Genomic DNA, 23,383 nt, shown 5'->3' on the forward strand with positions numbered 1-23,383 from the left:
CAACAACTTCGCGAAAATGGGCATTAAGCGTCCCAGAGATATCTCTGGATATAGTCATTGAGTACTTAAACACTATACCTCTCATCGTGACTGAATGGGATCTCTTTGTTATATCACAGGGATTGTGCGCAGAGAGATATTCTTGTGCCAACAACGGACCGACGTATGAGAGATTCGAAGCATTGGAGCTCTTTAATATACTAATGGGAAGGAATAATTGCGCCGTGATGTCATTCCAGACCTTATTCTTAGACCGGACCAAGCGCTGCTACCGAATGGTTGAGTGAGACGGTATGCCCTACTAGTCAAGGTGGAGTGCCAAATACTGTCATGGTGCACTGGTGCAGGACGGTGGAAAGGATCGTGCACCGACGGCAGGCGTAATATGCTATAGCCAGGTATGATGTGTAATGTGCACAGAAGGTGAAAATTAATATACACAGGTATATAGAACTCTTTTTATAAATTTAGGTATAACATACATTTTATTATAATAACTATATAGAATATTGTTGTCAGACAAACCTTTATATTAATAATATATTGACCCGGGTGATTGTATAATGTGCAAGCGATTTCCTGCACCCGACTTATTGTTTAAACAGAAAAAAAGGTATAAGTAGAATACATTACTACAAGGTATTTATGATTAATGTACCTATGTCCTATATAGTATGAACTGTACGCAGTAGATGTAAAATATATTATATTATACAACACGTTATAACATATTTTGTTTTCACAACACATCCAAGGTCTCAGTTTATTGAAAATTCCAATATAGAACTTATAAATATTAATTTTAGTTGACAATAATTGCAAGTCGATCGATTTAGTATTACTACAACACTACGACAGTACGATGTAACTAATTAATATAAGTAAATGTAAATACGTAGGTACTAGGTATAATATATTAGTATATACCTACCGTCCTACCATAGTATTTAAACTGTAGCTATTTATTCATTTTTACCAGTTCACGATGTTCAATCTACTATACTGACAAGTGGCAATGCAGTATACCTATAATACTATATAATATATATTTGAATAAGTATAAAGGTGAACACACGCTGCAGCGGTGGTGATATAATGATATTGGCTTAGCGGTGCCGCCGTGATGGAGGTAAATACTAAATTGTGTCCGACACACCGCCTGCTTTTTACGACTAACATCGCAGTGGCGCAGTGTTTGATGGGGGGGAGAGGACTTACTTACTGTCGGAAAATGTGATGGCAATATTGTAAATAATATTGACTAATGCAGGCAGGGACGGCCAGGCCTACCGGGATACCGGGAAGTTCCCGGTGGCCTGACCTATTGGAACTTGCTATTGGCCTGACAGATACATGACATTATTTTTTTAAACAATTAGTGTTTCTTTATACTGAAAAATATACTTACTAGTATTAATTCTAAGCAATACTACAAGAGGAATATCCTAATATTATATATAGTATATTATAATTACGTATATATATAGTAGGAATACCTGGTTGTTTTGGAGTTTTATCATGTCGAAGAATTTTGTGGTGACCAGTGAGGACTAGGTAATTATGTATATTTAACCAAACGTGCTTAATACAATAAGTTATTACTACTTACTAATTTTTATTAATAACAATAATAATTGTTTAGGTATTTAAGATTGGTATATTTTGGGACGCATAAACGCATTATTATTATTGTGTACCCATATATGCTTCGATCTTATCGTCTGATCGTTAGTGAGAATGTGACTACTTCGTGCACACGAGCGTGAGTCCCTCTCTACATTTTTTCATACTTCATTTTTTTTTATCTAAAAGACTTTTTGGTCGGTTCAAAGCCCGAATTTTCATTTTACTTTAAATAGTGTTAGAAAGATGGATTTTAAAAATAACAAATATTGCGCATTATTCAAATGCATATTTTCTCTCTATATAATTATAATTTTGAAAATCATACTGATCCTACCTACAAAACGTTGTCTTCTTTTAAATTAAAAAAAAAGGACGAAAACCAACTATTCTACAGGACGTGAGAGTTTTTCCTATAAGACATGTTTTTGTATTAGAAACGCTCGGGTGGCCATTAATTGTATAAATTATGAATTGTTATAACAGCTTCAATTAAGCTGCGTAGTAGTCAGTATTGCATGTAATAATTTGTTAATTGAACTTATTTTAAGAGAATACACAAATTAGATAAGCGCGTATCTAGGCATTTTAAATATTAATTATGGGCAGTCACATTAAAATGTTAACACTGATTTATGGACTGTCTTTTTTGCGCTCTTCTAACATATAATAAAAACTAAAAGGATAAATAGGTAAATAAATAATTATAAGCCCCCCCCCCCCCCAAAAAAAAAACAAAAAAAACTATGAAGTAGACAAACAAATTTGGCCTGGGTAATAGATTTTCCCGGCCCACATTTTTCTCCCAGGCCGTCCTTGAATGCAGGCCGCAGAGTGTAGAAATTGTTGCATTTGAATCTGGTGAATGTGCCAACTACCATAAATTATACAAAAACAATTATACATACTTCACTGTACCTACCATTAGACAGGTAGTGCTGTATAGTACAGACTACAGGTACTAATATAACATATTATGTGCTTATATCAGACATAGGTAATTAATCAGAATATTATTAAGTCGTAACATCATTATAAAAAAATTATTAATTCTAAGATTAATATGATATAATAGGTACCTACTTCTGATACCTTATAGCCATATAATATTGATTAATATTATATTATTATTATTACTTATTAGTTAATACTATCCTTTAACGTAATCTATAAACTTATAGACTTTATAATATAAATATACGTATATTTAGGTATTACTGCAGTTTCAGTTTCAAGTTTGTTTATTTATTTAAACTATCTTTTAATTGTTGACGTTCGATATATGTTAAATTAATGAGTTTTAAATAACTGTTCGGCTTTATACACATAGTAATGTAGGTCAATCGAAGGTGTTCATCTAATTTGTAGTGGCAAGCATAAACATGTTTCACTGATAAATAATGCGTTTTTCTATAGATATATCGATTTTAATTGAACTAATTGATCGCTTCCGGTTAATGTAAACATTACCAGACAGAAGAAAAAAAATTCACCATAAACATTTTCCATTACCTAAATAAATATATATGCTTAATAATATATATTATTATGTGGGTAATATCAATATTTTTGTATAATATGGTACTTGGTACTTTCATTCAACTAATAATAATTGTCTTCCTACCTAGAATATAAGACCTGTATAATTGATATGCGCATATGCAAAGTAAAAAAAAATAAACAATTTTTTTTCCTCTTTTAAAAAAAAACACTATATTAGTATACTAATAATCACTATAATTACAGAGTATTGTTTTTTTTTTGATTATGATCGTTAAACGCGTCTATTATAATATCGTTGAAACAATAATAGGCACTTTATTCGTAGTTGATCAATGCTAAATCGGACGTCCGCTCATATAATATATCTTAAACCTATAATTATTTATTGTTATACAAACTTTGAAATAAAAATTGTAATCAATTGAAATTTACATTGGCTTATTGACAATACCGGAACGCTCAATTCAATTAAAACACAGATATATCATGCTGAGCGAGGTTACAAACTTCAGGCGTATTGTGAGCTATGATTATTATAGACAATGATAAAAAAAAAATTGAATTATGAATTTAAATTTGCTTATGTTGCTTAGAATCAACGACCAATATTATATAAATAAATAATAAAAAATGACTAAATGTATTACACAACCTTACAACTAGGTATTTATTATGAGTACCTATGTATAACTGGTACAAGGTAACAATACTATAGATCGTACAAGTCTATATAAATGACACTGTAACAATGTTAATAATATACAATCTGTTAAATATATAAAATATATGAGTGCATAACAAAATTAGTCAAACCAAAACATTAAATTAAATGCATGCATTAATTATAAGCAAATTAAGCGTTGATAAGAATATGTACAATGGTGAATATCAGAATATGGTTTTGTTATATAACTTAATTATACTATGAAATGCGTTTTTGATCAACGTGTTTGTATAGTTATATCGCGTATTATTGTCGTTTTTCTTGAACCTGCGAACATATGTAACATCCAAGTATGTTAGAATATTGAATAAAAACATTCTTGGTAAAAGCTAATAATGCAGCACTATGGGACATATTTTAATAAGACTAATTTGCTGACGTATGTTATGCGATGCAAAGGTGGGCTTTAATTTGTAACTATTTTTATCTAAACTTTTAAACTTAGGGCCAGTTGTACCATCTCCGATGATTAAAGTTAACCAAAGTTTAATTGGACGAATTTGCCCGGTTATAAAATCTATTAACAGTTGATTAAGAGTAATCGAAGTGTAACCGTAAACGGTACAACTGGCCCTTAGTTTGTTAATTGTTTTGATAACTTGAAAAATAATAGGCAGGTTAAGTTAAAATCATGTTTATATTAATCCAAAATTGTAGATGAAATAAAAAAACAAAAATAAAATTGTTTATTTAATCATGTTGTATAGTGAAGACAACGATTTTAAATAAAAGTAACACAATTAATATTTTTTGATTTAATAATTTAGTTCACCAGGTACATGCACATCGTTTGCCTAAACCATTAGTGTGTAATAATAAGCAATGTAGCTATAGGCTAAATTATTAACAAAATGCTTATAGTTTTTGAAAATAATTTAAAGTTCAAAGTTGCTGATAGACTGCAATATAATAGTGTGTCCTAGGTGATAAGTAAAAAAGAATAACTTCCTATATTTTTTTTAACTAAGTAGTTAAGTAAGTTAATATTTTTTTCCACGTACGTAGATATATTAACTTTTTTTTTAGAGTTAAAATTATTTTTTAACTTAAAAATTGTAATTTTGAACTTAACTTAACTAACTATAGCCATTTTATTTTTTCAAAAAACTTGCCCACCTTTGATGTGATGTATATAATGAACGTGATAAATATAATGTTCATAAATGAAAGGCAAAATGAACAGAAAAATCATAGTATTTAAATGTAATACAATAATATTATTTTATATCCAATATATTATACAGACACGCACACGCGCGCCCACAAATGTGCGTACACTCACGCACATAAACAAAAAAAAGATTAATACTAAACGACAATAGCAATATAGTAAGTAATAAAAATGAAATATTACACACGTCCATACAAAATAATAATCACATTATCTTATATAATTTTGTCTGAAGATCCATTGTTGTACAGTCTTGCAGGATCGAACGATATATTTTTTTATCAAATATCCGTCATCAAAAAAACAATCATAGTAATAGTTACAATAATAATAAAATAATAATAATAATAATAATAATCATATAGTATTGAGAGAGCTTTTCAACTTCTTGTCTAAGGATCGTACTGGTTTTGTACCTTTTGAGGTTGATAGCCCCAGACAAACTTGTTGAAATATTCGCCAACCATGTATAAGACAGATGTGTACACAAACGTGCCCAGGAAGAATAAGCATCTCAATGGCAGGCTCAACTGAGTAAGGATCGGATACACCCACATATGGCACTGGCTATATACAATGTGAATCCTGTAAATTGTACCAAGAAAGGCTTTATTAATTTATTGGTGTAGACGAAAATAATCCATTCTTTAAGTGATAATAGTAATCTATTATATTTTCTTAGTTCGTAGTTTTTTACGAATAGTAATTAACCATTAAATACCTATAATCTACATACTAGATTACTTGAGCGTATCTATAATAAGACTAATGGTTATAACTACTGTAGGTTGTATATTATATTAAATGTTATAATATAGGTATAATATAGTATTCTCCTCTCTCCTCCACCCCGATTTTTGCAATGCACTATAATACACGGGTTAGGTTAGGTACAGGGTGATAAACTCTCCCGATTGTAGGGTTATTTTTCCCAATTAATAAAATTAGTAAACTCCGGGTCAACAAGTGGCGCCGAAAGCATATTTTTTATGGGGCGGTTCACCCCAGTGTTTGCTTTGTGATAATTGAATTTACCTTATAATCACGTGGGTGGTGGGTGGTGGTGGTAACTAATTTTTATACTTTGCCCCGCCAAATGAAAAACAAGTCGGCGCCACTGGGGTCAACATTATGTTGTCAATAATAATATTAATCATTATTTATACCTAGGTATTAATATTTTTTTTATTATGTACAGGACTCAAAGCTGGGGGACTCGGTCCCCCCCTCTGACAGTGGTTAAAAAGCATCCCCTTAAACAAATTAGGATTAACATTATTCAGGGTTAAAAGTGGGATGAGTATGCTTACACAATTAATGTTTATACATTATAGATTATATTAAATACAATTATACATGAAACACTGAAAACAGTTAAAGTTGTAATCCCCCTGGAATTTTTTCCCACTTTAAGCCCAGATTATTTACTATAGTAAATTTATTTAGGTACCTGAATTTTTAGAAATTTGTATGTTCATAATATATCATATATAGTGAGTATTAATAATACAAATTATAATATAGCCAATGTAGGTAAAAATTAAGTTATTACAGACTCAGAAGAGTTATGGAAAAACCCCTTCAGGTGTACGGAAGTGAACCCTGGACAGTTTATGTAAGTATATAACATACGGGTGTTCCACTTTTCCTCTACAATTGACATGTCCGTTTACCTCCAGTATAACAATATATATTTTAATTATTTCAAGTAATTAGTTCAGTTGATCAAACTATACATTTATAATCTATTATATTTATGAAAATAAAAACTATTTTATATATTTTATATTTTATTTTAAAAAAAAAATGTCATATTATTAGTCAATAATTAACTTTAAAACAAATAGGGGGAAAATGTCCACATCAAAAATATATTGTGGGGAAATGTCCTACTAGACCGAAAACAGACGAGGGGGGGGAGAGAATGTCCATTTACCACTATAATATATTGGAGGAAAACAGTGACGCCCTACATAATATAGCCTTCAGGTATAGTGAACCCGGGAAAGTTTATGGGTCATAAAAAACGAGAGTGTATACAATAACCCTTACACCACGTAGTTTAAATTTGAGGTATGTATATTTAGAAAGGTGATTATTTGATCATTTTTAGGTAATGTAAAATCTTTTGAAATAGTTCACAATATCAACAAGTTGCTTTAATGTAATATAGGTGAATAATTAAATTTTTTTTTTTAAAAAAAATTCTCAATAATGGTTAAATTACTATGGATTCCAAGTTGAAGATTCTTTAATATAGTTGCTAAACATCCTTTGATATTGAATTAAATTTAAAAACACTTTTAAAGGTTATTTTTGGTTCTAAACTTAACAAATTCACTTTGCCCGGGTCTCCCCTTAGTAACATAATATTATATTTGTTGTTATTCGTTCATATTTCTTGTTTTTTAAGTTTATCAAATAAACATGAGGTGACAAATATAAAATGACCATGAAAAAACCCAGATAACTGTTGAAAAAAAAACTGGTATATTATAATGGCATTTAGCATGTGCATGTAATCAGTAATCGCACTATTTTGGAATATTTAATGCCAATCTTGAACTATTTACATTTTTACAGACTTACAATAGATTATAAAATCCATAATATTATTGGTTTGTAACTTTTTAAGTTATTATATGTAAATTGTATTTTGCATAATGTTATATCAGTAATATTAATAGAAACGATCGTACTTACCATATTAAATAAGATAACTGCAGACAAATATGTGTGGTCATTCCGAAAATACGGGATGGATATGGTCGGTAGGCGGTGACCATTTCTAGACAGGTGAATACGAATACGAATGTATGCATTGTGTGGTTCAGCCACATTGGAAAATATAAGTCTATATCTTTAGGCATCACCAGACTACGGTCGATAAACCATAAGCTCCAAAAGGTTGTAGACACAAACTGAAATAATTTTAATAATTTTTAATTTGGCTAAACATGTTCTATTATAAATAACATGTTATAACATATTTTATGCATATATAGGTACCCAGTGTGATTCAATAAAAAATCACAGCCCCCGTTTTTATCTTTAAATTTTAAACTAAACTATATTTTTATGGCAGATGGATTTTTTTTTTGTTTATGTAGTTTTGAGCTATAATTTATAAATCATTTATGCAGTAATATATACCTATCTACTTTATTAAGTATTACTTTATTTAAGGATAATAAGTTAAGCCGTAAGGCCATATTATTTCATTATGCGACCATATTATCGATGTCTTTTTCAAGAAATATTAATTTTTAATATGTTCACAATTTTATAAATAGAAAAAAAAATTAAAAATTTTTATAATTAATTGCTTTGATTATTTCGTTATTCGTTGCTACTGAGAGTACCTACGATATTCAACATTCTGGGCCACCAAATAGATTTTTATACTGCATGATATTACTATTACTAGTATAACGTGTGTTGTAAGTTTTTATATAGGTGAGAAAAATGGCCACTAAAAAAATCGAGTGGGGAAGGGTCTTAAAAAAATTTGTACCTAGGGCAACAAAATCCTAAATACGCCACTGGCTCTGAGAATTGTTTCTCGTACGCAATGATCTATCATTGAATTCGAGTATAAAACATCCATTACAGTGACTCTGATGAGCTACTTAATGAGTAATGACAACACTCGAAACTAATATAAGTTGTACGGCATGAAGTCTTGTATAGTGACATCTCCGTTTTTTTTCTTAATTTAACTTAATTAAATGAGATCAACGTCCAACCATACGGTGTATATACCATTGATGTATTATATTACGCAGTATTTTATTACTGAAATGTTTTTATCAGCGGAAACCTAATTTATAATCTGGAATAATTTTATTTTACTGAAATATATTGTTCTATATTTTACTATTATACATATATTATTCGGAAAGTATTAATAAAATACAATCATAAATATTTAACAATGCAATAAATATTAAGGTCATTTTAAATTTGAATTGTTTCAAGTTTGAACTTTTTCTTTTATACAATTATTAATAAATGTATATATATTTTTAAAACTTCCATGAAAAATAACATATAGTGCGCTGGAATATCTAAAGATTTAATATTCATAGTCCTTTAGACAATCGAATACATAATAAAGTCCAATAAATTAATGTATCTTGATATTTTTTTGAAATTATTAATATTTGTAAACATCACTGACAATTGGCAAAATTACAAAAAAAAAATAGTGACTAAAGTTTGTCTGCTGTTATCCTCGATTTATTTTTAAACATATGTATACATGATATAAATAACTTTTCAATGCTTCAACTTAGGTTTCAAACATTACGACAAATTCAGTGGAGCCAATTTTGCATCTGTTCGATTTATTTTTGAAATGTACGTTTCAACAATATATCATACTTAGGATATTTGCCAAATACTATGACAATAATAAGGAAGAAAACATTTCCAAAAATGATTATTTATAATCTTAAAACTTTTCTATATTTTAACGAGTAGGTAACTGCTTTATTTGAATTTTAACCGAAACGAATATTTTAGGTAGTAAAGATATTGATATTTTATCTAAAAAATCATAGCCAATATACATACAAAGTAAAAATTATTAAACATGTTTATTTTAACCGAAATCCAAATGAAATTTTCATGGTTTAAATTTAATGTATATATATATCTATAAATATATGTTTACATGTAAAAAGTTCTAAGTTTCTGTAGTTAAAATTATTAGTTATTTACCGTTAATAGTACTATAACACATTGACACAATTTCAGCTAGACATATTAACATAAAAACGGAGCATGGATAAAATATACAATACATACATGATACATGTATAATAATATATTACTTTAAGTATTTGACTAACTGGTAGAGAATCAATTATTTGAAAATTTGTCTGATGTATATGATAAATTAATAACCAAGGTAAAACGATATTTTCTTATTTTTTCTTTATATTATTTTGAAGGACATAATATAAAAATAATTAATAAATCATAATTAACAAATCGTTAACCATAACCCAAATAGTTATGAATACACTAACATATTTTAAACATTGTTACTACAAAGTTATTGAATGTCATGGTTCAATTTCGAGGATTTTTACATTTCAATTTTTGTATTATTTATATGTGAATTAAAATGCTACGTATTAACTTTTTCTTATTTAATACCCATGCTCTTTAATAATTGTATTTTGTTTAAATATGTATCTAAAAGTATTATACCTATATCACTGAGTATACTAAACTATCTATTTACCTAAACCCAATGCTTAAATGTGTATTTTATAAGGTACTATACCTATACTATCGAATATAAATACTAATATTAACAATCTATAATATATATATTATTTTTTATTATTTTAATTAATTGTTGTATCTAAAGTTACAAAAATAAATTAAAATATTTATTCAAACGCGTTTTGTTGCATTATAGTTTGTAGAACTAGGTCATTGTAAACTGTATATATAGGATGAAAAAAAAGTTGTGATATACGTTATATTATGAACTATGAAGTTTATACTTTCAGACTTTCAGACTTGAAGTTTAAGTTATAATAAAACTATAGATATACGTAATAATTATTAATACAAGTATTAATAATTAATATTAAATAAAATAAAATTGGAGGACTCTCTATGTTGTATAATGTATATAGTATACCTATGTATCGAATGTACATCGTCACTGGGTATGTCACTGTAATAGTGTAATGTTATACATTTGAATTCAATGATAAATCATTGCTTATGAAAAACGATGCTAAGCGGAGACCGTCAAACAGCCTAATATATTTCACTTTATTATATCTTAACCCTCAATAATGAACTTTGTAGGATATACTGAAATATAGTTTATAATAGGCTAGGTCAGTGGTTTTTAAACTTGGTGCAGCGGTCTTCAAAAAAATGTCAACTATTCGTTTATTATAAAAATATAATTAATAAAAATGTATTAGCCCATCATTCACACATTTCTAATTAAATATATTTATGTATGTAATTATAAATCAAAAAAATTTTATTCATCCAATTATTTAGTGCAAATAAAAAAAGGTCAGTGTGCCGTGTTTAATAAAAGTTTGAAAACCTCTGGGCTAGATACTTATAGGTATTAAAATAATACCTATAAACGTTTTTAAAGTACCTACTAAGGTCAATAATAATAATTTTCATAATTACAATAATCGAAAACAATAATTTTTTCCTTAGTCGAAATAACGAGACTCTTTTAATTTTTAAGTTAATTAAAATTAAATATAATTTAACTAATTAAACAACTTATTTTTTATAAGAACACGCTCGTTTGAACGATTTTTTTACGTATAAAGATTTTGTTACATAATAATATTCATTCAAGATATTAATTAGTCTTTTAACATGCTTTTTTAGTACAGCTTTTTATATTGGACAACATTTAATGGAAGTTCGTAATTAAAAAATCATTTTATTACGCATCAAAAATATTTAAAAAAATTAATTAACCCACATTATTTTTATTTTATATAAATACCTACGTCGATTATTTTGAAAAATAAACACAGAAATTAAATTAAATTAAGAAGACAACCTCGTTAATGAAGAAAGATAGTGAGGACTGAAGACATAACCAAAGGGAATCAATTGAAAAAAAATATCATTATAGTAGAAGATTGCAATCCGACGACGGACGAGGTTGTGTATCCGAGGGAGCGGAGGAATTAAAATAGATAAATTCTTGAACAGTCGAACAGTATATGATTAATTTTCCTGTAGATTAGTGTTCTTCAACCAGTGTGTATCGAGCCTCGACCCAACATTGGGTCACGTGAGAGGGTCGAAATAAACTTTTAATTACCTACTAAAAAAAACTACATGGTAAAAATATATTGTATTCAATTGGATGACGCTAATACAACATAATAACATAATAATACTAAATTAATTGAAAATGTGTACGTTTTTACACAAACACAGTAATCATCAATAAGCTTTTTTTAACATGTGGGTCACAAAAAATAAGTAATTACTAAAATGTGTTTCAAGTCCAATAAGGTTGGAGATCATTGCTCTAAATGGAATGCTGCGCACTGCGCGTGTAGGATGGACTTAGGGATAATAAATAAGAACGGGAAGCGAGTTATAATAATATAATGAGTTCTAATTAGTAGAAATAACATTTATATTCAAATTGAAAGTATGTACATTATGTACCTATTGCAATTACCTAGGTATGTATAGTAGTATGTAGTATGTACCCATTGGCCATTGTACCTACGTTGGCTGTTGTCCCAACATATTTTTATTATATTTATTTATCAACTAATAACTATAAATCTGAACGCTAAAAATATTAAGACTATGATTAGATTCAAAAGTTTTACTTACCATACTTAGTGGAAAAGCGATGCTGGCAAAGAAAAAGTTTTTCACTTGAGATAGTGTTTCCAAAATCGATGATTTAGTAGGGAAAATCAACGGAAATATGTCCACAATCAATGCAAATAGGAAAAACAATGCTTGGAAACACTGTACAAATAAAATAAATACAAATTAGTACAAAATAATTAAATTAAACATATTCTTATCAGTTTATAAGTTATAACTATATAAAGTTCATAACGAGTAATTAACAACTAACACATAATATTGGTACATCATAATTAATATAATTTAATAATTATATTGCTTATTGGTATCATCATAAACCTACATGGCTACATTAACATAATACATAAATTGATAAATATTATAAAAAATAACATAATATAATATTTCACCTATAAACCTTTATAGTTTGAAAATCAAATAGTACAACTTTGAAGAGGCATTTTCTGAATATATGTTTTCTTCTTCTTAGTTTTTAGGATCTATCTATCGGCCATTGCGACTATCTCGTCGAACATCCAATCCTCCAATTTGCACTATCAGTTGCTCGTGTTTTCGGGCAATCTGGTCCTTCATTCAGAGCCTCAACGTATTTTTAAATTATATCATCCAATCTCAAACAGGGTCTCCTAATTGGCCTTTTTCTTACTAGATTATCTTCTATAATCATCCGATCTCATTAAATTTATCTTATCTACCGCTGAGAACTGTCAAGCGATTTTAAAGAAATGTTTGCAAGTATGCTATTTATTATGCTCCACTCCTGGTTTTTGTTTTGGAGAGGGCTGACAATTTGTTACATTGGGAAGCTTAACTAGGATCCTTCATAAGTTTGTTATCTACTATTAAAGTAAAGTTCTGGTCTATGATTATTATTTATAATTTCTCCAAATATAAACAAAATAAAGTAAAATGTATCCTTAATTCAAGGTTTAACTGTGTGAGACTGAAATATAATATTATACAATATTATATCATAAGCAAAACAGTACGACATATTGGTACCTACAATTAATTTATCGGAGATTATGAAAAATGCATTATACCTATGTACCTATAAAGTTGGTATTCTTTATTGTGACTTCTGTAAAAATGTATTTATATTTTAGCAGGTATAGCTATGCAGTATTGTAGCAGTATGCAGTATATTCAATATTTATACATACGATAAAATATATGTACTAGATTACCTACAATTTACAAACTATTTTGTTCTATGAATAAAAAAACACCGCGATTATACTGTAACGAAACAAATTACTTTAACACAGCAATATATATACGAAGAATTTATATATACATAATAATATGTTTATTATACGTACAATATATCCTATACGGCTCTACAGTATAATATGTATAATATATATTTTTTCGAATGTAATTTTGTAATTCTATTATTTCATTACTTTAACTGCGTTATTTTTTTTCAACGCACGCGAGTGTGTTAATAGGTACACTGCGATTAAATTGACCAAATAAAAAAAAATTTCTTTTAAACCTATTCCAAAATAAGATGATATATATAATTCCACGTTTCAATAACAATTTAAAAAACACCATGTACATTTGGAATCAATTAAAAAATATATTATAGTTTAATCAATGAATATAGAAATTACGATTATAATTCTAATACGGACACACCGTAAAAAACAACAACATCGATTAACGATAGTAATATACATACTTACATAATATTTTGTATACAACTGTCTGTTATCAAAATTTGAAACAGTATATTTTAGCTAAGTTTTGGTTAGTGTTTAATAATAACATACAATTATATTGTGTTAGTCGTGAGTCGTGAGTGTGTCCTTGGGCGTTTTTAAATTCGTAATAAAATAATTTGCCATTCTCACCTATTCAAAACGTATAAAATATGACGTATCCTACTAGATAGTTGTAACAACTGTTAAATACGATTGAATCAGGATGAATAGAATATAATTTAACTCAGGTATTACATTTTATTCATTATTATTTATAAATTATGAAATAATATAATACGGGTGAATAATAGCTAGGTAAGTAGGTAGTTAATATTATGAAAAATAGGTACCAGCTAATATTAGACATATTAATAAAATATAGCACTATAGCAGTTTGGCTTAATAAAGAACAATACTGAATACAATAATCGTATGTAATATTATTATATTATGTACCCATAATTGCATTAGTTATTAAACAAAATTATTCTTATTATATAAGAGTGTGGTGGTCATTTAAAAGAGCATTAAAAAATAAAAATGCTTACATTTTCAACTTTGATATTCCTATATTTCATAAATAGAATTAGATTTTATAATTACAAATCAATTTTAATGATTGTATACTTATGTTATTAGGTATAGGTAATAGGTAGGAACCTAATAATATACAAACATACATAATATGTATAATGTAACAAGTAACAACTGACAGGATGGTAGGTATGTTATTAGATTGTTATATTATTAAAATGTATAATTTGGTCGGAAAGTTACACGTATATGCACTATGCAGGTCGTGTATAATGTATGTATTAATGTTATACTTACTTACTATTGTTTCATTGTATGGGCCATGAATATTTATAAAAATAGTATCTAATGGTTTTTTTTTTACTTTATTACTTTTTATTTAAAAAATCATCTAACAAACATCAAACTTTTTAAGTCTGGTTCTAGTGTTTGAAATCAATCCTTGGCGAATCGAGAACCGGAATTAAATAATATATGAGTATTAGATATCTTTACTTTCACTATATAATATAGTTGTCTTACCCGTTTTCGCGTTATGGCAGTTGTTTGTTGTTATAATTATAAGAGATAAAACTATTACGTATACAAAGAGTGAAAATAAAAAATATATTTTTAAAAAGTAAAATCACCATGTATGTTATAACTTAGATTAGGAGGGACTTATAGGAGTTTCAGAGTTTTAATGTTTTAAATATTCATACAAAGCATAGCTTAAAGATATAGGAATCTATTTCATAATACCAGTAATTTTTTTTTTCATATCTCGTATATTTTACTCTTTTTTACGCGTTAGTGCATATTTTGTTATATTCTCATTTTGAATGCATATTTTACATTCATTTTTAAATTAGAATTTCATTTTTCATAATTGATAAAAAATATGTAGGTTTACCTTTAACTTTAAAGGATATTTAAAGAAATTAGTGTGGGTCGTGATTTCCTCGTCTGCGGGACCATAATGAAGTATGAACTACTGATATGTTTTTATCAATTTTAATCACACAATGTAACTATTAATTTGGGTAATAATTATTAGGTATTTATTAAAATAATAATAGAAAAATAAATAGAAAATTAATAAATGGAATTTTCGTTTTGTTTTCAGGCAAGCTTAAAAATACCTGAAATCTGAATATATAAATGTAGATTTAATTAATTTATGAATGTTTTATACAACGTATATTTATCATTTATGTATATTTTTTACAACATAAATTAATAATAACACCAAGAAAAATATTTAAGTGATTGCACATATTTTAAGGACTTATTTATATTTAGGGCATAAATAAATGCGTATCTTAAGTTTTTTCAGGGTGTAAGTCCCTGCAGGTTATACAAATTCTTAAAAACACGAGTGTTGTTATACTTGCTATTACCTCCCATATAATTTAACAAAATAAACAAAAAAATAATAATAACAATAATAACACAATATTAATAGTTAATACACATTATATCAACATATTATTATCATATTCGAACAAAAGTCATTGGTCATATAGACATATATGTAGTAATAGAATAACTGAATTAAGTTTATCCAAGAATTCCTATAAAGAGTATCTATCATTGCACATTTGTATGTATACAATATACTAATAAGTCATAATTAGGTATCGAATATATTATGTTAAATCTCGATAACCCATTACTAATTGGGATTGGATTCTGGATGCATAACCCATAAACAATAAAACCTTAGATACAACTACAACTAAAACTATCTTTATTATATTATTAAACTAATCTAATTCATATATATAATTTGCCCACATAAACTTGGCTTCAAACTAATAAACGAAGGGTTTGTTGCAAAATACAATAATATAAACTGCAGTCAGTTTGAATACCGTATAATGTTGAACAATTTACATATCGCAAAACACGTTGGACCTTGAAATCGATTATTATAAACCGTAAAAATATCTAAGTCTACTGATTGATTTGCTCACGTGTGGTACAATTGACACTTCTAAGTAATAAACTTATAATCAACAATTATTCACTGTTAGCTATTATGTGTTGAAGCTTGAAACTTTAGATAGGTATAATGTTTATGGCATTTCCTATAAAAGTAATCACAAGACTTTACGGTTCATGATTACATACCATCAATAACCTACACGTGTAGAGTGTAATTGATTCATTTTTTAGTTTAAAATAAACATAATTATACAATATAGTATTATAGTATATATATATTATATAACTTAATATTATGTTTACCGTGAATTTAATAATACCAGTATAAATTCAGATATATAATTATATATATACTCTCTACTCTATAGCTGACACGGTAATGTTTGCTACTAGGTACTAGTATTTGTGATTCTTCAACCCCTTTTAGGTCCAATACGCTGTGTAAGCAATGTCTTTTAATGTGTAAATGATATTATATTTAATTTATAACCATCCCAACCGGCGTTGTTGGTGAAATTCGCTTGTGATTATGCGAGTAATATTTTATAAGGTAGGCAATCTACCTGAGGTAGGTAACGGATCCCGCGTGGTGCGTACGTAAGTGTATAATTTAACTCTGAAGTATCAACAAATGCAAAAAATTGGTACACCGAAACCGTGGTTTGAACTCGATACATTCTGTAATAGAATACACAGGCTTGTTTGAAAACCTTCCCAGATTGGACCTGTTATTTACCTCTTTCGCGACAAAATTTAGTCTATCCTCTTTCCCTACCGCTGTACCAAATTTCATCGCAATCAGATGAATGGCTTAGAAATGTATAAAGGACATGGCTTCTAGGTAGAAACATTTTTTGTGTTATATATATTATATATAGATTATGTTCAAATTATATCTTAATTTTAATATGAAGTTTTCAATTGTTGTAGTATAATTGTATATATTGTTTGTGCATAAGACGCATTTATTATAATTTAAAGTGTACAATGCAATTACATTAATATGCTTCAAGATAACCCCTCCCTGGCTATCTCTATAATTTATATAATTATAAATCCAGCGCCACTGTCGTGGCTCCAGCTAAGTAAAAAAAATAAATGCACGACGGTGTGTGTACAGTATGTCGAAGCAGGAGTTGCCCTTTTAAACTGTGTAAAATACAGGTAAATTTGTTATACAACATAACTAATTTTCTAATGCATCAATTAACTTCTAGTAAGCTCCAAAACATCAGAAATACTGTGTAGAACGTGCTTTTGTAAAAATCATCAAAATCGTACGTTTAGAAATTAAGTTATAAATGAAAAAGTCTGAACTTTTTAATGGAAATTTATATTAAATTCAGAATCACGGTAGCCGTCATCGTCGTCGTAGTCACGAACTCGTAGTCATCGTCTCAACAGCGTTGCCAATGTTTGTTATCTAGTCATCGGGGAAAATATGACAAAATTACCGTACTGTAAGCAATATTACCGTTCTTATAGATTATTGTGTAAATACTCAGTATTTAAACAAACAATTGTTGTTCCTACTTTACGCCATACTTTATATTGATGATAAAAATTAGTGACATCACAACAAAAACCCTTCGTAAGCTACGTGTAAAAATGGCTAAGTAAAAAAAATATAGGATCTTTAAGATAATCTATAAATATGTGATATCATAATCATGAATAAATGCCAAGTATATTGAATTCAAGTAAACTTATTTTGTTTCAATAATTTATTTACTTGGCGAGGAATTATTTAGAATAGTATTTAAATATTAATAATATTTTTTAAATAATAATAAGTTATATTTTAATAGTCCTTCGCCATTTAATTATTTTGTTCATCACACTTTGTTTTTTTTAAGAAATAATTCCTCGCCAAGAAAATATAAATTATTGAAACAAAATAAGTTTACTTAAATTCAATATGCTTGGCATTTATTCATGATATCACATCTTTATAGTACTTAAAGATCTTATATATATTTTTTTTAAGGGTTTTTGTTGTGATTATAATATATGGAGAAATAAATAATCAAGAGTAGGTATTCATATGCATTATGCATACAAGTAATTTTCGTAAATGTTTCATTTTTTTCAAATTTGGAACCACCTTACTTACTTAGAAAAAATATATATCACGGATTTCTTTATGGTATTTTAGGTACGCTACTGTTTAAATGAAAACTACAGGAAATTGTCATAATTTTAAAACTAATATAGGTAGGTATACAATATCAAATCTATTTAATATTATCTATTCTAATATATTATATTCTCTTAAAAGTGTACTAGTACACTATAAATACTACAGAAGGATACCGCTATAAGTCTGTAAAAAATGTAATTGCATTTAGAAATAAAATTCAGAACTCCGACGACCAACATTTAGCATAATTAGGTACTATTTACTATCTATATCACCACTCAAGACTCAACCAATCCGTTCTATAACTACGGCATTCATACAAAATAGTAAAAATCAGAATAACAAAAAATAATTTATCGTTATTGTTGTCACAACTCACAATATCTAATTGACACCATCTCTAAATTAAAACTTATTTTTTACGTCATATTAGTCGTTAGTCATTACTCATTAGTATGGATTCATTGATTATAAATACCATACATATAATATAATATACAGAGTGATCATTTTAATAGTAGATAAATACTCATTAATTCAAAAAATACCTATTTTTAAAAACATTTTCATTTAATGATTCACTAATATTAAATTAACCAATCATAGGCCTCCAAATCATGTTGAAGAGACCATTAGCTCATTATTAATTTTTTAAGTGTTAGTAATTGTTTATGAAACTTAGCATAATAGACAATAGTACCTATTGGCTATTAACTTCATTTAGATCCTAAGCAATATTTTAACTTTTTTTTATTTTTGCTTATGTATGAAAAAAATTAATATGCAATCATACATTTCCGGTTGGATTTAATTTCAAAATTATGGTGTTTAAAACTTGTAAAATATTGTTTTAAATACATATACTTTCATTCCTCACTTCCAAATCAAATCTTATATACAGCTTGTGTTCGAGCGATGTTCGAGAGTATATAATATATTAATAAAACAAATATGGCTCACCTTCTCAACAAACATTTATTAACTTTCTGAAACTTTTCATAACAATAATTTTTTTTTATTTAATGCTTATTTGACACCTAGTAGTTGTATTGCTAAAAATACAAGGTACCTACTCTAATATAAAAATTCATAATACCAAGAGCTAACTCCAAATGGTGATCTGGTAGTGACCTTAGACTTTCGTAAAAATTACCAGTACATTTTATAAATATTTGTTGTTTTCACCAACAACAGTATAGCGATAAACTGACACATGGGCGTAACTTGGGCAGTTTGTATGGGGGGGGGGGGGGCAAACTTTATTTTATGCCAATATACCGTATACTTAAAAGTTAAAGATATTTTAAGACTAAATATACTTAATCAGTGGAAACTGGAAAATGATAACAAGATAACAAGGTATTACGATGGCAATAAATAAATACATTTTGATTAATCAGTTAATTTTTTTTTCTATAGTTAATCTTTTAAAAATATTATATTTTTCAGTTTTCTTTGAAAAATAATTCTTACAAATCTAATATTTTGTATTAATTTTTTATTAATTTACAAAATACCAAGGGGCGGCCCCACCCCCGTTAAATTTTTTGAGAGGGCAATTGCCCCCTCTCGCTCCCCCCCAGTTTACGCATATGATTACTGACAACCAACAGCGTTCATAAATATCAGAATTTCGAATCTTATACAGGCGAGAAGCGCGTTATTACGGGTGAGCGGGAGGTGTGTTCATTCGCACCTGTGTTCTGTACTATTTTGTAGAATAGCAAATGGAAAAAAGAATGAACATAAAACAAGTAAACAATATGGCATGTAATATGATTTTAAAATGGCCTACAAAAATGTTGGCACCGACAATTGAAAAACTGAAATTACGTGCCTCTTATTGTTGTATAATAAATTAGCATTTAAGACTAGGTAATGAAAAAATTCGAAAATTAAAAATTGAATGTTACTGCGTTTACGACTTATTTTACATGCAACATGTATGCGGAATATAAACAAGCATTTGCATAGATAATATTATAATTATCAGGAAGAGTGATATAATATAGGGTTATAAATTCGTATATTTAATACTTAAAAATTCGATTTACTCACTCCGTCTAAAAACGTGAGGTATTTGAATTTCCCGCCGAATGCATCGTCGATGGGATTCACGTGCGTGGGTATGTTGACGTGAACGTAGTTATAGTAGACGGAGAAGACGAACGTGATAGTGCCGAGCACGTGCACGGCGATGTTGGCCACCGTTAAATACGACGCCAGACCCATGACGACCGTTTAGGTATTTTGGGCTTATATAGAAAAAATACAAGAGACGTGTGTAAAGCGTAGTATAATATTATTAATGTAATACGATTTATTAATTTCGTAGAAGTCGAAAATAATACAATAATGTTAAACGAACGGAACGAAAAGGACTCGCGCACACAGCACGCAGAGTTGACGGAGATACGTAAATATGACGGTGTGGGCTACGGCGACGTGTAGGTAATATCAATGAACACAGAAAAGCGATATACGATCGAAATCTGATCGAGAGACTACAATACTATTATTACGGCACGGGATCGAAACGAGACGTCCGCACCAGACGAACGGGCGAATGATCACTAAACAGCAAATGACCGTCGCGAGTCGCAAACGCCTTCAAATATGAAATAACAGTCGTTGGCGAGCGTGTGTTTCGCTGCGCGCGCCTGCGTTTGTGTCACGTGAGTGTGTGAGTGTGTGTGTTTGTGTGTGCGTGTTTGCGTGAGTGTGTGTGTCAGCCGTCACAATCGTCACTGGCGCCGCACTGTCCGAAAGGGTCGTGTGCGAGCGATTGGCCGCGCACGCGCGTCGCGAGCGGAAGGGCACGTCCCGGAGCAGCGACAACGAATCCCGTCCGTCCGACCGCCGATCGTCTCTTTGGTCTTAAGCATCTGCTCTTTACGTCCACTGTGCATTGACCTTTATAATATTATAGTATATTTATAAATCATCATCATGCTATTACTTATTAGCTATAAATAGTGTTAGTAGAGTATACATTTTATATTATAATGTATTCACATATAAATATTAAATATTACTATAATACTATATTATACACTAATACTATAATTGTCTATAAAATGTAGTAAAAATGAAATGCCGAAAAAATTATTGAAAAATTACAATTAATTAAGTATTATTTGTGTGTATTGTAATACTTTAAAAATAAAATAATTAGTAATAATAATTAATAATTAATAATTTATTATACATTTTTTTCATTTACCTACATGTTAATTATAATACATCAATTAATAATTATATATCAATAAGATTATTAAAATTTGAATATCTAATTTGCATTTGGCTAAAAATAGACACAATATGAAATGTCCATTGTTCTACCAGAGTACCAGACTTTGTTTATAGATTCTGAGTGGAGCGATGAATGTATTGATTTTACAATGATATGTGTGTTTTTATTTTTAGTCTGTCATCACTTTATAGGACAATAAAACCTTTATCAGTGGCGTATATAGGGGGGAGGCCCCTCTAGGCCAGAGCCCATAGTGAAATTGCAGGTTGATTAACCATTTCATATTTTCATGTATATATACACTGTTTGCAGTTTTTCACCATGATTAAAATCGTTTTGAGGAATCAACAAGGAAATGTTAGATTGTCAGGACTTGCTTTGATGACTTTTATGTGTTAAATTCACAATAAGATAACATTAAAATATATATGTATATATGAAATTGTCAATATTTTTTTAAAAAAGAATTAAAAATGAATTTTACATAATAATTATAAAATTATATTTCGCAATTTTTATTTGTATTTATAACCACTCAGCTCCATAATAAATGTATAGTTATGTCTATGTTAGTCGCGCCATGCTGACTATTGATAAATTGGCCCATAGTGAAAATAATTTGTATATACGCCACTGTATTAAAGTGTTTAGATTTTCTTCAACAGTATCTTTTTTGATAGGAAAGTGAATCTAGTTGGTATTTTTTTTTTTTGGGGGGGGGGGGGGTGTCAAAAGTAAACATTTTTCAGTAGTTTTCAAAAGCACCAAGAAAAACAAAGAACAATTAAGGAAAAACGGGCATTTTTAAGTAAAATCGGTTTTTGATAAAATTGATTTTGGTTTTTGGTGTGACCAAGTAACTCTGAAAAAATGGCCGTAGATACATGAAATTTTCACTGAATGTTTACAATAAAAATTAGCATTTTCTGTACCCCATATACGTAACCCCAGAAAACTTTAAAAATATTTAGACTTGCTTTGAGCTGTTTACGGACATTTTCAGTTTCCAATTTTTCTAGTTTTTTTTTTTTATAAATGTCAATAAAATTTTATTCGTGAGTTAAAAACCTTTAAAATGTAATACAAGGCTCCCAATATATTATTACAATGGCAGTTGAAAAGTATTAAAAATACATAGGTAGGTACAATTATAATTACAATGTAAATTATATACATATATTCATAAATATTAAGAACATTTTCATTTTTGGATGGCACTTCGGCAGAACTAAAATACTGAGATTTACCAAAAGAGAAACATGGTTGAAGAACTAACGAATGTTATCTATAATCTCCAAACCATAGGCGCAATTTCAACTTTTGGGTTGGGGGGGGGCTGAATATATTAAAGGCAAGCAGACTATTGCAATATAGCATATTAAAATGTATGTCCTAGATTTTTGGGGGGCTACGGCTAAGTTTGGGGAGGGGAGGG

The 23,383-nt window shown here is 28.5% G+C and overlaps 2 protein-coding genes across 3 annotated transcripts in view; both read right to left on the reverse strand.

The window, feature by feature from the left end:
* Nucleotides 1-3,387: 3,387 nt before the first annotated feature.
* On the reverse strand, nt 3,388-21,270 carry LOC100161887 (androgen-induced gene 1 protein-like). Of its 2 annotated transcripts, XM_008185559.3 has the most exons (5): nt 20,754-21,270; nt 12,384-12,524; nt 7,725-7,942; nt 5,438-5,606; nt 3,388-4,117 (listed from the first exon to the last, which is right to left on the reverse strand). In XM_008185559.3, exons 1-5 carry the CDS (start codon nt 20,925-20,927, stop codon nt 4,097-4,099), a joined length of 723 nt encoding a protein of 240 aa, XP_008183781.1. In that variant the 5' UTR covers nt 20,928-21,270; the 3' UTR covers nt 3,388-4,096.
* Nucleotides 21,271-22,512: 1,242 nt separating this feature from the next.
* Nucleotides 22,513-23,383, reverse strand: part of LOC100169419 (nucleolar MIF4G domain-containing protein 1) — a 2,039-nt gene continuing 1,168 nt past the window's right edge. The window contains exon 4 of the mRNA XM_003244967.4: nt 22,513-22,535. Within this exon, the coding sequence (XP_003245015.2) occupies nt 22,513-22,535 (23 nt within the window). The remainder of the gene's footprint in view (nt 22,536-23,383) is intronic.

This window comes from Acyrthosiphon pisum, chromosome A2 (assembly GCF_005508785.2).
Source record: "Acyrthosiphon pisum isolate AL4f chromosome A2, pea_aphid_22Mar2018_4r6ur, whole genome shotgun sequence".
Taxonomy (NCBI): domain Eukaryota; kingdom Metazoa; phylum Arthropoda; class Insecta; order Hemiptera; family Aphididae; genus Acyrthosiphon; species Acyrthosiphon pisum.

Coding starts and splice junctions, on each gene's coding strand:
- LOC100161887 (XM_008185559.3), bottom strand. CDS start 20,927: ATGGGTCTGGCGTCGTATTTAACGGTGGCCAACATCGCCGTGCACGTG. Junction 12,525..20,753: donor ACCTCACGTTTTTAGACGGA/GTGAGTAAATCG, acceptor TTATTTGTACAG/TGTTTCCAAGCATTGTTTTT. Junction 7,943..12,383: donor TCGCTTTTCCACTAAGTATG/GTAAGTAAAACT, acceptor AAATTATTTCAG/TTTGTGTCTACAACCTTTTG.